A 17,522-nucleotide genomic window follows, 5' to 3' on the forward strand; every position below is an offset into this window, starting at 1 on the left:
TCATGCTAGGATAAATCCACAGTTCAAAATGCAGATGTAATTATAACCGTACACTACATTGTCTCTGTATATTGTAAAAAGTGTGTCCTATGTATGTTCTGACCTTGCTGTGCAAAGCGTGATAGCAGCATCCCATACATCACTGTCAAAACGCAGACTGTTCCAGCCACATCCAGGTAATCTATTTGGCCCGGTAAAATATGGTGTAATTTGTTCCAGGTTTCTTGCAAGCCCAGCTAAAAAAAAAAAAGCAAGGATTTAAGCTGCATCGTATGCATATGTGGTATTTCCCGGTGCTGGTGGCCAAAAGTATGTAGCCTTTCTTTGTCTGTGATTCAGATTGTACTCTTCCCTCCCACATCCAATGATGAATGATTGTAGAATGAATGTTATATGTTATTTGCTTTATTATTACTATTATTAAGTACAGTCACTCCTGTCACAGTATGAAGACCTACAATGCATGACAAGATTTAAATTTATTGTGCTCATTTCACAAATGTAATGCCATGTAGCTCTACTGAAAGCTTTCAGTGTGCAGGCTCCCTCGATTTGACATCAGTCCTCTATATTCTTAGACTCTACTACGTGTTGGCTCTCACTCTTGTCATCATGCTGTAGTTTTAGGTTATATAACATTATGTAACTTTGTGATTTGCAGCTTTACTCAAGGATGAGGTTAGTGGATCAGCTTTGTGTATCACTATAACTGCATCTCTTTATTTTGGCTTTGAATGAATTAGGATTTATAGATTTAGATTATGATAACTGTTATTTATATATCTTAAACAAAGAGTGTTATGTGAAAGATAGCAATCATGGCACGGAGAGTTCATGAGAGCGAACATCGCTGTCCTCTTAATGAGTCTTTATGTCGGTGCTGGGTCAACAGTGCATTAGAAGAACATTTCCTCATGTAACAACCCTCCTAACCCACAGAAATAGTCACTTCACCATCTTAAGAGCTTACAAGAGAGTGGGAGGGAGTGAGGAAATTAAATTTGAACAAAGAATGTTTTGAGATTTTGTTGATTTCTGGGTTAAATCTGAATTGAATTGTTTAATAGCAAGATTGAATTATTGTTTTCAATCCTATATGTGGCTGGATCCAAACATTCAAAGAAACTCACTTGTCCAGGCTCGACACAGATGGACATCACAGAGATGTAAAAGATACTGCACGGTATACATCCATCCTCAAGAGTCCAATCTCTGGATGTGTTTGGGAAACAAGCAAATCAATCAGTGTCAATTAGAGCTATGTTCAAAGTAAACCACATCCTGGGAGTCAGACTCTCGTTCTGCACTTAACAGCAGGCAACGCAATTACGCTGCAAAACCCTTTAAAGTGCTCAGGGTCTGAGAGGATGAACGGGTGCATTTAAAAGCCTCTCACTGTCTTTTATCTATACCACTCTCGGGTACCATCCTGAGCAGAGACTTTCCCTGAGCATGAGAGAGGAGAGCTGCAGCACTGGAAGCCTTTTCACGTCTTTAATGTTGTGATCTGTACCCCGTCAAACACCCCAGTTCGGGATGCCATTCTACATAAGTACACTGATCTTCAAAGCCCCCTTTTCTGCTCCCCTATGCTGTTCATACTCTCATTTTGATACCTCTCTGCTGAGATGGGGGCAACAAGAGCTATAACAGTCCTCATTGATTTCTGAAGGAGAGTCTGTACAGTCACTTCCTCTCCAGCTGTCCTCTGTAAAAAGGTGAGAACATTGCACTTTCACAGCTGAGTCTGAATTAGACTCTGAGACGTGGGAGCATAATCACATGTGACTTGCAGTGTGAATTACAGAAGCAGGTTGCGGATCCTTTCTCCCACATCGCTATCATGATGCTATATTTGATACTTCATTTGCATGCACACAACACAATGCTTGTATCTCTGTAAACCTCAAGGAAATGAACATTCAGACAAAGGCTGCAAAGAAAGAAATTAGGATCCAGACATAGGTTTTTAAATTCTTCATTGTATATTTTATCAGAATGTAAGAAGATGGAGTAAGCTGTTGATAATAGCGAATATTGATTTACGATACAAATTATTAAACTGGATAATATTTTATACAATTTCAAAATTATATAATTCCTTTTGGGTGATGTTTACATTGTTTATTTGTAAGGCAAGAAAAGTGTATTTATATTGCTTATTTCAAAACCTAAGGTAATTGCTCATGTGCTTCACATGATGCATAAAATACATTACAATTACATAATAGTGAAGTTTTCTCAAGCAGAGCACTGGCATGTGATGTGTTTTTGGTGCATTAATATGTCACAAAGTGGGGATTTTTAAAGCTGTTTCATCACTGTATGGTGGATCAGAAACAATGCTCTACAGAAACAGAATTATGTTCAAGAGTTGCTTTATATTTCTGTTTATTTTTCATCAATTTCTGTTTTGGTTTCCTCTTAATTTGTAGTCCAAATACTACACGTAGAATATGAAATTCCTTTTATTTGGTTGAAAGCTCCAATAATTTGTTTGTGGGCTTGGTGCTTTTGTGTTTGTACTTTCTACTTTGTATCGTGGTCTCAGTCATGGTCAGTTTCTGTGGCAACATGATTTTGAAAATAGCTCCTCTCCAACGGCCCTCTGCTGTCGCAAATTCTGCAGGCAGCAGCCCACTCTTGATGCATGACTCATTCATTGCTCATTATCATCCCACTCTCATTTCATCCTACCCAGGGTCCCCTGCTTGGATATCTGATGGAGATGGTTGTGTGGGGGCGGGGTGGTGGCTAGTATAAACCTGGTGTATACATGCTGTGATTGGTTGGTGGGATCCATTTAATCTGCTGTGACTACTACAGGGTCCGCCTCTGTACTCCTCCCCCTCGCTCTGCCCGCCCTGACGGCATCCATACACAATAGTGTGCTGTCTCTGTTCCAGGGAGAATATCAGCTCTGCACAGGGAGGAGAGGATTAGCGCAACCACTCAGCTCATCTGCATATACGTTCCCAGAGAACCACATGAGCACCCAGGGCTGCACTTCTTTTGTATAAAACCTGGCACTCCTGTTACAGAGACTCCACTTAATCTACGGTCACTGCTGTGAGAAGATTTAATAAGGACCACAGTTTTTTTCCTTTTGGATTTTTAAAAATATTTTCAGACTCTTTTTTTGTCATTCACATTTGCAATTTTCTGTCTGTGATGTCTCTATTTAATTGGGACAATGCAAGTAATATCATTTGATATAGTCTTGCTCTGAGCATCAAACTGTTTTCTCCTCCTTTTTTGGGACTCTCCACTGAGGTTGTTCCTTCATCTGCTTTGGGAGACTACAGCACCAGAATGCCATCTAGAGAGTCCTACGAGGTCCACAAGGAAGAGAAGTCCCTGGTGCAAAAGGCCAAGCGAGAGGCCAATCAGGAGGATATTCTGGCGGCAGCTCTAGTGATGAGGATGGGGCCACAGAAACCTCCAGCCACTTTCTGGCAGCCACTTAAACTATTCGCCTATTCACAGCTCACCTCACTGGTTCGCAGAGCCACACTGAAGGAGAGCGAGCGGACACCCAAATCTGAGAAAGTCCACAATTTCAAGGTGAGACTTCAAGAACTCTAATCAGCTGTTGCATCTCCAAAATGTTGCTTTAATTTCATCATGTGTGGCCAGAGGGCTTCTTCTCATGCTTCTCTTGTGGGAGATGGGAGGAGGAGGGGGGAGTGTTACAGAGTCAGAAAGAGGGGATGAAAAACAGAGCTGTTTTGGTCTGTCCAGTGAGCCTTTATCAAAAGAAAATCTGTTGGGTGGTCTGTGAGCACCAGATGGAGAGATTAGGCCGATGGAGAGGGGAAACCGTGGAGGAGTGTATCCCTATTTGGCTCCAGCTCACTGTCCTATTTTGGCTGGTTAATGGGATGGAGAGCAGCAGGAGTAATATTACCTTCAAGGCTAAGAAATTGCTGATGCTTACCAATCTCTTTCTGCTGCTTTGTTTGCGAGGACTCGCAAGAGTGTATAGTTCCTGTGTTGAAAGCTCCCACAACGAAAGGATGATGTATAATTTGAGTGAAGTAATAATAAAGAGAGTATCAACAACATCTGGGCGTTAAAACAAGTCTTTTAATTTAAAACATTCCAAATTAAGCTCCCTGAGAGTTACACACCACATGTCAAAATGTCAAATTAAAGTACATTTTCATACCCCACCCTCTTTAATTAATTACTCTAAAGAAATGCATTCACCACCTGCATTTAGACGGTTCTCTTGCCTGTGAACAGAAAAGAAAGATACAGACCAGAAGAATAATTATATGACCATTTAAACATCACAAATTGATTAGATACATGTGAAATTGTACTAAGATTCTGTAACCATGAAAAGAAATGTCAGATGACATCAATCTGATGAAGGCAGACTGTCAAAGAACTTAGGTGAAATTTTTTTAACACAATGATCAAACTGCACACAGTGTTATGCCAACCAGAAGCAGGTCTTGTCTGCTGTATTTTGACTAATTGCAAAGAACAGGGAGAGTTGTGGCTTGCTCTCGGTCCCAGAGGCCTTCCTGATTGGCCGGCTGCTGTCACTTGGTGGAGTGTGGGGCTCCATTTCCTTCACCAGCAAGGTGGCCTCCTACTGTTTTCATAGCAAGTCTCACTGACAACTTGCACCTTCACTCTTGTGAAGTGTCAAATCCTACTCTGCCATGATGACAAAGTCTCCCTTGCTCGGAGTCACAGCTGCACCTACACCTCAGTATTGTCAGTTTGAGGGTCTGTTTGAACAACAATCCTCTCCCTAATTTAAAGCAGCAGCACCTACATATTTCCTGGACAGGTAAATAAGGGTCTGGGGTGTATATGGAGCAAATGGCAGCAAATCCCCACTGTCTTCTCATTGTACTTCATCACTAATATCTGTCACTGTCCTCCTCTCTGTTGTAGGTCCATACCTTTCGAGGGCCTCACTGGTGTGAACACTGTGCCAGCTTCATGTGGGGACTGATGGCTCAGGGGGTCAAATGTGCAGGTATATCTTGTTCTCATCAACACTTTGTTATATGAACTGCTTTATGGTACATGTTGCAAGCATGACTGTATATGGGTTACTTGGTTTTTAGTGCATCTGGAGCTGGATTATTGAGTTTTCATCGATAATCCCAACAGTAGTTTGTGGATTAGGGGTTGTATAATAGAGTGAAATGAGGGCTCTAATAGCTATGATGTAACATGTACTTTACACTATGTTAAAACCTTAGTTTGACCTACTATTTTCCTCACTGTTTGGAAATGGAGTGATCAGTTCAAACAAGCAGAATAATGAGTTTCAGCACTGACAGTCATCACTGACAGATTATTTTTAAAATCTTAAAGTAGCTCTTTATTCTTTTCATAAAATAATGACTACTTTGTTTTTTAGCTCAGGGCTCGGGTTGTTCTTCACATCCTGTTGTCATTATTACAGAAACAAAAGCTATCTGTGTTTGTACTCCATGATTTTGATGGATAAACATTTGCTGTATTATAAGTAAACACGCAACGGCAGGCTCACTACAGCAGCAGACACACACAATAAAGCTCAGTTCTTTGTGTTTTTTGAAAGACATTTTCTCAATGTGCTCCACGGTGTGAGCATATTTTGAAAAATATCTAATCATTTTCAGTCCTTTGTGAATATACCTTTACTTTGTGTAGATGTAACATACACACATTGTTATTGTGAGGTAAATGCTTCTGTTATATTTTCCCGTCAGTTTGTCAAATACTGTGATGAGATTTCGGTTTCACTGTAGCTGTTGTTGGAATTCGTTTCACATCCCAGAATAGTGCTATAATATAGTCTGATGTGTGTCTTTGATGTTTTATTGATGAAACAAAGTATGTCACACAAATCTGTGGGAGCTCTCGCGTTAATTATTAATGTCTTGATTTTGAACGCTGACAACATAAAAAAAGGCACATATGTTTGGCTTTATAAAGTCTTATGTTGCCATTCCTTCAATCTCAACCACAGCTACCAGAATCTAGGGCAGTGAAGTGTCACATGATGCTCAAATTTGCATACCAAAAAAATGTTCTCCCACCCCCTTTTTCTTTTTGTATGTGTGAACTGTTTTTGGCCGTGTGCCAGAAAGCCAGCCTCTGCTTGTGCTTGTTGTGCCACAATTCCTCATCAGAGTACGCCCCCCAGCCTCATCCCATCATGCCCATGAAGGAAAACAAAGCTGGCATGTCTCTTTAATGAGGAGCAGAGCTCAGAGCGTGGGGAAGGAACTCTGTTTCCACACACATTACAATTCAGCAGCTTCAACCAAAGAGCTAGGTCAAGCAGCTCAACCCCTATTTAACTTAAATACTTGGTTAAAAAAAACAAAACAAATCATCTAACAATTACAAGTGGTGTGTTTTGTTTTCAGATCCAGTCAGAAAGGGACCAGTTTTAACTGGTAGCTCTGCTGGTCGACATGGTGATAATGTGCTGATTAGAAATTAGCAACCAGTCACCATTAAACCTCTTCTCAAAGCCCTTTCGCCTAAACTGAGCTGGAGCCTCCTCCCTATAGCAACGGAGACAGAGCTGATGGTGCAGTAAAGCAGCATCCCCTGTCTCCCGGCTCCCGGTGTCCCTGGGGTCCCTTTCTCACCCTCACCCGCCCCACCTGGGACCCGGGGCCGTCAGTGTGCTTACATGGACAACAGGAGATCAGCAGACAATGTGTCTGATGACAGGCCATCCTCTATTATATTGCCTGTCTCATATCCTTAAGAGAATCATCTCTTAAAGTAATTACATTTCTGCATCAATGCATATAAATGCAGGCTGCGTAAATTTCTCCAGGGACCCATATTAATCTCAATATTGTCTGAGTTCCTCCAGAAGCATAGATTCTTTTGCTCTTAGAAGTATTTTTTTGTTAAAAAAATTATTTAAAAAAAATTAGCGTTTCTTCTGAGAAAATGTTATTTTTATGTTTTTGAAATCAAAAAGCAGATAGAGCGACGCATTGGTAAAAAAAAAAAAACCCAACCTTTTAGTAGTTGGAGACGGCTCAAAAGATCTAAGAGCTTGAAGAGCTGCCCCATTTTAGTCTGGGAAACTAGGTCTAGTGTAGCCTGCAGCGCCTCAATTGCTGCTTCCACAGCCATTGTGTGTGAGCTTGGATCTGGAAAAGAATAGAGCACACAGCAGCAGCATTGACTATCCCTCCTCCAGGCCACAGCATTTTCAGTGTTCCTCTAATTCCCTCCATGGGTCTCTGTTACAAAGCAGAGCTGCAGTTTCTCTCTGTATCTGCTCTCCACGGGCTTCTCTGTTCCCGACAAGGTGAATCCTGCCCTGAAACAGCTGTGCCTCAGGCCCCATCCGCTGTGACTGAAGATAAAATGCAATGTGGGATACCTAAACTGACATCATGACTAATATGCCATTTAAACACCCATTGTGATGCATCCTGCATCTGAAAACATCATGTAGGAGAAACAAAACAGAAATGTAATTATTATCAAATGCATTTTTTTGTTTGAATTACTATTAAATGCTTTCATACAAATTGAAAAAAGATACACACGATTATTTGATAGATTAATGTCCTGTCTTGTGGTTAATCATTGTTTTATATTACTGTTTTTAATAAACAAATGGCCCTGTTGAGGTGACTTTGGATCTGCCCATTGCTCAAGGGGACTCCAGTGCCATGTGTGGGGAAGAGAGAGGAGCTCTCCAACGGTCCTGTGACATTTAGGGGGCAAACATTGATCAAGGGATTTAACACTCTTCTGCAAGCCAAAACACACATGAAACCAGCCAACCAAATCCAAATGAACCTGATGTTGAATGGGAATTTGCATAACAGTCCTCAGTAGAGAGATAAAATGACTGACCCACAGGACTTTGTATTCTGGTTGTATAATAAGAACTCTACAGAAGATTCCTGAACTTAACCTCCTGGATGTCTTTCTCTCTCTGTAGATTGTGGTTTGAACGTCCACAAACAATGTTCATCTTTGGTGCCCAACGACTGCAAGCCAGACCTGAGACACATCCGTAAAGTCTACAGCTGTGACCTCACGACCCTGGTGAAAGCTCATAATACAGCGCGACCGATGGTGGTGGACATGTGCATACGAGAGATCGAGTCAAGAGGTCAGTTTAGGACGCGCACGTGTGTGTGTGTGTGTGTGTGTGTGTGTGTGTGTGTGTGTGTGTTTTTCATATGTCTAATATAAGACTATTTCTTTTCCAAGATGAAAATATGAAAAATGCAGTATATACTAATTGAATACATGTTAAACCCTAACAGCTATCTGATTTGCTGATAATAATTGGGTGAGGGGAGGCTTTCTATTGAAGGATTACAGTATAGCTGACCTGCTGCAAACTTAAGAGGAGGAATTATGGAAGCAAAGAAAGGCCATAATTATTTAAATTTGACAAGCAACCGAATACCTAATTGTGAAATTTAGTCACTGCTGAATGTTTAACATTCAAACGATTAACTATGGTTGTCCAAGTATGGGTGTTCAAGTTTTATTTTTTTATTTTGAATTTGGTGCCTGAATTTAACAAAGACAATTTGAGGAACCTGATTTCTTTCATCTGACTTAAATTTTTGATTTTTAAGAAAATGACCAATTGAATCTGAGCATCTTGGATATTGGATGCTTACGTTTTCTATCTGTGAAACCTAAAACATAAAGATTAACATCTGGGTTTGGAAATTGCAAAATTACCCTCGGAAATGTCCACATTCCAATAGATGGTTTTCAAAGTACTCAAAGCTATGAATTAAAAAGCATTTCAATTTCAATATTTAGTAGGCCTAGTGATTCAATTTCATAAATATCCATTACTTATAAGATCCAAACCTTTACCGCCTTTCTTTGCTTCCATGAAGACATTTAATAATTATTCTAGGACAACTAATCAAGCTTATGTCTGGTCAGGAGACTCTAAAGTTCTTCTGAAATTATATATTTTTAGAAAATGCAATAACTAAATTTAATTACTTTTAGAATTTTAGCTGATTTTATGCAGGAGTCTAACCCATTTGAAATTAAGTTTATGGATCCTGTTTACTATATTTAAGATGCTTGTTGTAAAACAGTTTATCTCTAATTTTGTAGTAAGCGATCTACAATATATAATTTGAGGTGTTAAAAGTCTGCTTACATTGCTAACTGAGTTAATGTTTTTGGGCGGGGGAATGACTGAGTGGACTGATGAGTGTACTGGTAATTGTGAATGTGTAATGAGGAATACATTACTCTGTTTCCTGCTGCCTTATTTGATCGCATTTCAGTTAAATCATTCAACTATGTAGGAAACCCATTGCTCCCTCATTGTCTGCCCTCTAATATATGTCTGTAGCTAAGTTTGATTTATGTCTCTATTATTTTGCCCAGTCATGCAGAAAACTATTTGCATCTGCCCATGTTGTTCCAGTGTGTGACATTGTGGACATTTTATCCTTAATTCCTTATGCATATTTAAGGGTGTTTAATGGCATCTCCTAAATTACCCAAGGCGATATATGCTGGTGAATTTTTTTTACATTACTTAAGACAGCCCTGACCGTGTCTGAAAGGTTGTTTTATTTTTTATTATGTATGTTCCACAAGGACTAAAGTCTGAAGGCCTCTACAGAATATCTGGATTTAGCGATTCGTTGGAAGAAGTCAAGATGGCGTTCGACAAAGGTATGTGTTCCTTTTTAGATTTCTGTAAGCTCATAACATGACATTGCATGCTTTCATATGTTTACATAAGACACACAGAACACTTCAGATTAATGGGAAAGTGACACATTTGTGGAAGATTAGTGTCCATCTGGGAAGGCAGATCCTATCCTGACATGTCCCTCTCACGCAGGGTTTCACAGTGTGGACAGACAGGGGGGACCTCAGGGGATACAAACCATGGATGTACTTTCACTACCTTAACCAAAGCAGTAAAATAAAATAAAAAAGGCTCTTCCGCTGTGTTGGGATTCAGTAGACTTAGTGAGAATGAGCCTGTCTTTGCCCAGTGAAGTGTGAATTTTAACTGTAAGAAAAACCCTGCAGCAGTGGGCTAAACTCTTCTCCAGATCCGCATGTGGGAGATCATCCATGACAGAGTGTCATTCCAACTCACAGCGCTGTGATGTTCAGTCTGCCAGCAAAAGTAGACCATGGCCTGCTCTGGAAAGCATGCATAACTGAGGGAAAGTCAGAATAAAACAGGCCAGGCGGATGATAGCAGCTACTTTGCAAAATACAGAGCGAGAGTAGATTTTTTTCCCACCCACAGTAATACAATCTCTCTATTCCTCAATCTACACTGTAGTGTCAAAGTGTTGATGTCAGACATGTTTACAGTGTGAAAACTCTCTTCTTCTCCTCTCCTTTCCATCACACATCCAACCAACAAGCAAATGTAGCACTTAAAGTAGATCAGTATATTTGATGTATTTGATGAAATTGCATATACTTGCATGATTCTTGCACTTTTAGGGTTGTACCCACATGGTTCACTGCACTTATTGTAAATCACTTTTAAAGCATCAGCTAAATAAATGTAATGTAATGTAACATCCACACAGATGGCGAGAAGACAGACATCTCAGTGAATGCCTATGAAGACATCAATATCATCGCGGGTGCACTGAAACTTTACCTCAGGGATTTGCCTGTTCCCATCATCTCATACGATGCTTACCCTAGGTTCATCGAGGCTGCAAGTAAGTTACAACAAGACAAATTAGTCAGAAACACACCTGTTTCACTGTGTTGTGTTTTGCTGCAGTTAAAGATAGCAGTCCCTGTAGCAGTTAAAATGTATTTATGTAGTTTGCCTCATGTGAGTCACATTACAGACATTAGTGTTTTTTATCTTTAAACATCTTTTATTTGCAGAAAATGCTTTGCGTAAAACAGTAATTCCCAAACTGTGGTCCGCGGACTACTAGTGGTCCGTGAGGGTACTGCAGGTGGTCCGTGGAGAAGCAAAATAAAATATAAAATAATAGTTTTTTAACCTTCATTTTTCCAGGAAATTCCCATCAAAATTAAGAATATGTATATTGGTATACAATTTAAATTAAATTGTCAAGTTATTGTGTGATTACTAAAATAGGCTAGTGGCGCTCCCCTAACCCTAAACCTAAAATCGCCAAAGGTTTTGAAATTTGGACTATATCCAAGTGTACATTACTCATTACTGTATAGATTTAATACTCCATTGCTGTGGAAATAAGCCTGTTGTTCAAATGAACCTGATTATGCCCTTGGGCGCTTGAGTAAATAAATAAATTAAATATGTGGCAGCCGTTGTGCAGTAAACTTTCTTTTAACAAGCCTGTTGTACTGAGGTGATGACCAATTATAGTTTTAATGCTAGTAGGCCTATTAAAAGATGCGGATTCATTCAGGTAGGACTGTGTGTAGACATATTTTATTATGTATATTATGAGGTGGTCCGCAAAAATTCTTGATTACAAATAGTGGTCCACACACACAAAAAGTTTGAAAACCCCTGGCGTAAAACACAAGACAGATGTCAGCCACAGTGTAATAACAATGTAATAACCGCCAATAAAAACAAATGTTTGATTTCTGTATACTAAGTCCATAAAGATGAACATATCATATCATATATATTAATATATATATATATATATATATATATATATATATATATATATATATATATATATATATATTACACGGCTTGGTTGAATAATTGATTCTCACTGGTCAATCACAGCATTCTGTGGTCTGCTATTTCAGTATAAGAGACCGTTGCGACGGACGGAGTTTGGATCATAGACTCTGGCGGACCATTTTCTAATCAATAAAATCTTTTTTTAAATCAATATTTGTGTTAATATGGAGCTCATACTGCTGATTAGCTGATCACAAAGGAAGAGAGAGGGTGGGGAAAATGTGGATCATTAACAGAGCTAATGGGAACAGTGCAAACAGAGCATTAGTTAGCTCCATGGTTAGCTCATTCACCGGGTCCACCTGGCTTCCGCCGGAGAGCTGTGTTCATCAGCAGTAAAGTTAACCGTCCTGACCTGGACGCAGGCGTCATCAGTGGGTAATCTCTGTATGAGTAGCCGTGTAATAAGCCGTGTAATAAGCCATGTAATAAGCGGGATAATGTAGAGCTAGCTGGTCATGATTGCGAATTAGAACCCCAACACAATATAGAAAATGACGGCTCGCTCTACATTATCCCTTACAGAATGTATACATTATTAAGGCTGTAGTTTGCAGGGTTGTTGTGTTTGAATGCACTTTGCACAACCACAGTCCTTTTCTATTCTAATTTATTAAAAAATATGCTTAAACAGATTTTGTGTTTGTTACTTATTAAAAGGAAAACATTCATTGTTAATTTTCCTCAGTTGCAGTTGTAACAGAACTGTGGAAATGCAGCTTAATGCAACTGACTGCCCATGACTTTGAAAGTCAACACTGACCTTAAGTCCTGAATAAGTATTCAACTCCATGCCCCTAATTTGCAAAACACAACAGTCCAGAACACATTCACAATGTTTATCTGCATTAGTCATCTCAAGCAGCCTCAGACATCCTCTCAGAGACAAATGGCTTTTATTACCCCACAGGAAATAACATTGATTCCTGCTCCTCTGAGGTCAGAGAGTGTATTCTGGCCACTCTAACAACACACTCCTTTATGTTTCTGTTCAGAGCTCACAGACCCAGAGAAGAAGCTGGAAGCTTTCCGTGAGGCTCTTGCTTTGTTGCCACCATCACACAGTGAAACTTTGAAGTACCTCATGGCGCACTTAAAAAGGTGAGCAAAGCAGTCGAACTTTGCAAGAGCTAAGGGGCTGTGTTTAAATTAAAAGGAGGGAGGGGTTCCAGAAAAGTGGGATGATTATGCATTTTTTCTTTTTGATGAAGGTAGAGTAGTATATAGTATAAAGTAATATACTATTGTTTAAATTGGAGTACACTATATCAAGTTCTTTGCACACTTTTAGTTATTGATGGCTAAATTAACTGTATCAGTCAATAGTTTTACATTACTTTGAGATATTGTTGGGAGGGTGTTGCAAAAAGGTGCAGGTCCAATACTAGTAACAATGGGTAGGGCCTTGCTTTAAAAAAAGAAAGTTTTAAAAGTAGAGTAATTTTCATTCAGTCCCTAAAATTGGATTTATTTCCAGAATCAGTCTATGTTTCTAACTTTTTAATATTTTTTTAATTTGAATACATATTCGCAGGGTGACACAGAATGAGAAATTCAACCTGATGAATGCAGAGAACCTCGCCATCGTTTTCGGACCCACCCTCATGCGTGCACCAAACCTGGACGCCATAACAGCACTCAATGACATCCGCTACCAGAGACAGGTGGTGGAGGTGCTCATTAAAAATGAAGATGCACTCTTCTAAACACTTTTATAGAACAGCTAATCATTCTTTTGTGTAAAGACTTGAATGACTGTGTGCATTACATTGATTGATACATTTTTTTAAATGCCCTGCGTATGGACTAGTGCTGACCTAACATCTGTCCTCCCCTGTTTCGGGTGTGGACGATGAACTTTACACTTGTACGTACTCTATGTCTCCCCATTTTTGTCGGGGGATTTTCAGAAGCTGACAGGCCAGCATGCTCGGTGCGTGGTCTTTGTTGCTTTGTAGTCGTAACCCAGCATGTGATAAGATCGTGTAGCGCTGTGATTTGCTTTTCTCTGTTCTGTAGTAGTCATAGTCTACATTCCTAGCTGCCTGCTGTGCAGTTTTTTTCTGTTTTCTATAGCTGGATGTACAAATAAGCTACTGATATTTCTGGGGTAATTTCTATGATGCTGTATTTTTTTACATCCTCAACTGTTTTTATTTAGCTTGAAGTAGTTAAATTAGCCTTTCCTGTTAATGTGTCTACACTGGTGCATTTGCCTGACCTTAACATTTTTATTGTGTTATAAACAGCATTATTTGTGAATTTTATTTTTTATTGTAATGTTTTTGTACCCAACTTGTGCATGATCACTTTAATTTATTAAACCTTACTCTGAGAAATAAAAGTGCTTATTGAGTACACTGACTTACCATAACAAAGATCTACATCATATTGTGCATTAAACATCCATTCATTTTTTGGGGGACAGCAGAAGCAAGCTGCAACACAACTTACTACAGTAGTTATGGCAAACATTATCATTCATTTAGAGTCGTGTTTCTGGCCACCTGCCAATTTTGAGTCAAATATTTGCTCTCATTTTAGTTCTGTTTTTGGTCTCCACCAACTCCTGAGGCTGTGTTCACCAGCTAGTTGCTAACTGGATCTGTCAGACGTTGCTGCCATAAATACTCACTAAAGCACCAAATGTGTAATAATCCACCGCTGAAAATAGTCCCCAACCACTGCACTGTTTATTCCTGTTTATACAAGCTACAGTGCCCAGCTGTTTTGGGAAAATACTCTACATATTGGTGGTTCTATTTTTTAAAGATTTTTGTCTTCAGTAGAAAATTATTTTGAGGCTGAACTGAGAATTGATTAGGCAAACGCATGTTAGCAATAAGAAAACTATTAACATTCACAGCATCTGTATCCTTGGAAATACTAAATAATATATTGATGCTTAAAACATTTGACCTGAGTAACATACTTGTTTGTGGCTGCAAGATGACCCTGGCAGATGACAGACTGATAGTCGCTCTGCATATTCAGAATGACAGTTGTGCCTAAAAGCCTCACATTATGTGACTTTACCCCTCTAACAACACATCAGTCACACTGATTCACTGTGAGATTAAAACCAACACACAACACCTAAGGCAACACCACTCTTGCACTCCAGAGACTGTTAATTATTGGATATATGTGCAAACAATGTCACATAAAATGTATGCATTTTAGGTTTAATTACCCGCGGGTTATGTCTTTCCAAACAATTTCTACGAACCAGCCATGCACAGCCAGCAGGGGCTCATTACACGACCACTGTCTTAATTAAACTGTGTAGGCTACAATAGGAGTTATTTGGATAGTGTCTTCATTCCAAATTTTGTGTTAAATTATATATTTTTTTCCGTTAGCTTTTAGGTGTGATTATTATTGTCAGATATAAAATCTGATGTGACCACATAGTTTTCCTACATGTTGTCTGTAGGTTCACATTGAGCTGTTCCCTGCATTTAGGTTTTATGCTTTAAATTTCCCCACAAAGCATCTGAGAAGCGATCACTGCTTGATCACTTTAGTTTTGTGACCACATCACATTGAGTTAATGTAAGCCAAATTCAGACTTGTCTCTGGTGATTGTGTGGCAAAATTGGATTTTCATCCAACCGTTTAGCCTCCCCCGCCATTATCAGCCATTTTAAATATATCATACCTTCATCTACATCAGGCAATGACTTTGAAAGGGAGTAAACCACACCAATAAAGCTATCGAGCTTTCTATTCCTCAGTCAGATGCTGTGATAACACCGTGCTGGAGTAATGTCTGCCAAATGCATTGTGCGGTGGATGTGCCTCATTCACAGTAATGAGACTAAATTTGAAATGCTGTGATCCATGAGATAACTGACCTTTCTCTGTTGACTGGATGGCAGTGTTTTCCTCCCTGCAAACAGCTGACCTGAATACATTTCCAAATGTTGAAATATAAAGAACTATTCAGTTTAACAATGTGAAGCATTTGAAATGAAAACATTTATTATGTTTGTATAGGCTAATCATTTTTAGCATTTCAGTGTAATCATATTAAAAGATGATGAATGTTGCTGTGCTTGAGTTTTATATACAATGTGATTTTACATTGAACAGACCAGCAGAAATACTTCCAAAGTATACGTGGCAACAGTGAAACCACACATATAATGGCTTAAGATCATGAAAATAAAAGATTGTATAATGTTGATTATCATGTCCAGTGTTAGACGTTTCTATATTTATGTTATAACATAATGTAAAATATACCACTCAACACACATCATAATCTCTACTATGAAAAATCTAATCCTCTTAATCTTCATTGAGGCATAAACATCCAGTATGTTGTCCAGTTTTCATCCACCCCCCTGCAAATATTACATGGACGCTTTCATTCAGATTCAATGAACATTTAATCACTTACAGAGCAGATAAAAACACACAGCTCATAGTCCTCTAGAGACTGGAGTTGTGGTGTGAGCCTTCAAAGTGTTTTAATTAACACTGGACAGAGCACCAAAACGCCTGGGACTACAGGTCGACTGAGCAGATACAATGCTGGCTTGTCCTGTGTTACATGACAGACTTGAAGAAAGCCAAAGCAGTACGTTTGGTGTAAATTCAGGTGGCCTGACTGATTGGAGATAGAGAGGGGGTGGGTTGAGACAAATCTCTCTTAATTCAAACATTGCCAAAATGGTCATTTGTCCCTAAGTGAGATGAATGAGGCGGGCAGTTGAGTGACTAGCTGATTGAACGCATTCGGGATATAAGGAAATTGAGTTGCCTGACCCATCACGGGCCCAACAGGGTGGGGTAGTGCAGAGCAAAAGAGGGAAAATTGGGTGTAACACCTGGCCCCCAGGAAACACACCAGGCTGTTTTAACATCTGAATATAAATCTGAATAATCTAGGATTATAATATAATTAATTTTTAGGGGCAACTGGACATGAGAGGCACTATGAGAATCCTTTCAAAATAAATAAAACAAAGCTTCATCATCCACACTGAAAGGCTAACTACCTTACTAAACAGAAAACACTGCAGTATATTAACATTTGATAAATTGTTTAAAACACATTAACATGTTGATGTAAGCAGATATGTTAGTCAGAGTAACCATGTATTAATTAGCATTACTCAAAAAAAAATGTTTTACCTTCACTAAAACTCTTATTAAGGTTAGTTAAAGTATTTAATTCTATTTGCCTTAAGCATAATTTCAAGGTTTAGGAAGTAATGTTCAAGGGAACCTTTTATAAATATGCATAAACAATTCACAGATATACATATAAACATTTACGTCTCATATCGTACATTTTATACATAGACAAAGCAATGCTCTGGGGTTTTGTTGATTTTTTGCATGCCAGATAGTTAAAGGTGCTGTATACGACATGGAGGGGGCTGAGCCGAAATGGCAGCGCCTAGTGGCGCCAATGGTCCTAACAGTACTAACAGCGCTAACAATGGCAACAGTACTGACAGAGCTAATGTGGTAATGGGGCTTAGCTCATAGTTTCAAAGCTAGGCACTCAGATGCACTAACATGCACAGGCGGCCGGCCTGGCTACCAAAACAAAGAACAGAAAGAACAGATTTAGTTAAATAAGTCAAACACATGACAAAGCTTTCTTATTTATTTATAGTCAAGATCAGAAGCTCTAAACTCAAATGAATGTCACATGTCACCCAAACTAAAATGATCACAACCAACACATCACATGAAACCATCACTCATAGAGTAGAAAGCTTTCCTTGGAACAAGCCGATATAGACTATACTATACATGTAAAATCATTACTCAATGTGTGTTTTCAAGGGGCTACACATTATTATATGGACCTGTATATGCAGATTTAAAGACAGCA

The 17,522-nt window shown here is 39.1% G+C and overlaps 1 protein-coding gene across 3 annotated transcripts; it reads left to right on the forward strand.

Annotated features, from left to right (window-relative positions):
• The first annotated feature begins 2,824 nt into the window (after positions 1-2,824).
• On the forward strand, positions 2,825-14,012 carry chn1 (chimerin 1). 3 transcript variants are annotated; one of them, XM_031297333.2, is made up of 7 exons: positions 2,825-3,564; positions 4,912-4,996; positions 7,937-8,110; positions 9,586-9,663; positions 10,548-10,685; positions 12,664-12,769; positions 13,203-14,012. In XM_031297333.2, the coding sequence occupies exons 1-7, from the start codon at positions 3,313-3,315 to the stop codon at positions 13,372-13,374; spliced, it is 1,005 nt and encodes a 334-aa protein (XP_031153193.1). In that variant the 5' UTR covers positions 2,825-3,312; the 3' UTR covers positions 13,375-14,012. The 3 variants fall into 3 exon arrangements, with proteins under 3 accessions (XP_031153193.1, XP_031153202.1, XP_035860386.1); XM_031297342.2 differs by lacking the exon at positions 10,548-10,685 and having other exon boundaries at positions 3,313-3,564; XM_036004493.1 differs by lacking the exons at positions 12,664-12,769; positions 13,203-14,012 and adding an exon at positions 11,483-11,520 and having other exon boundaries at positions 3,313-3,564; positions 10,548-10,870.
• Positions 14,013-17,522: the final 3,510 nt, after the last annotated feature.

This window comes from Sander lucioperca, chromosome 8 (assembly GCF_008315115.2).
Source record: "Sander lucioperca isolate FBNREF2018 chromosome 8, SLUC_FBN_1.2, whole genome shotgun sequence".
Classification (NCBI taxonomy): Eukaryota; Metazoa; Chordata; class Actinopteri; order Perciformes; family Percidae; genus Sander; species Sander lucioperca.

Excerpts from the sequence above, each read along its gene's own strand:
- chn1 (XM_031297333.2), top strand. The coding sequence starts at position 3,313 with ATGCCATCTAGAGAGTCCTACGAGGTCCACAAGGAAGAGAAGTCCCTG. Across the intron at positions 3,565-4,911 it reads AGAAAGTCCACAATTTCAAG|GTCCATACCTTTCGAGGGCC; the intron begins GTGAGACTTCAA and ends TCTCTGTTGTAG. Across the intron at positions 4,997-7,936 it reads TCAGGGGGTCAAATGTGCAG|ATTGTGGTTTGAACGTCCAC; the intron begins GTATATCTTGTT and ends CTCTCTCTGTAG.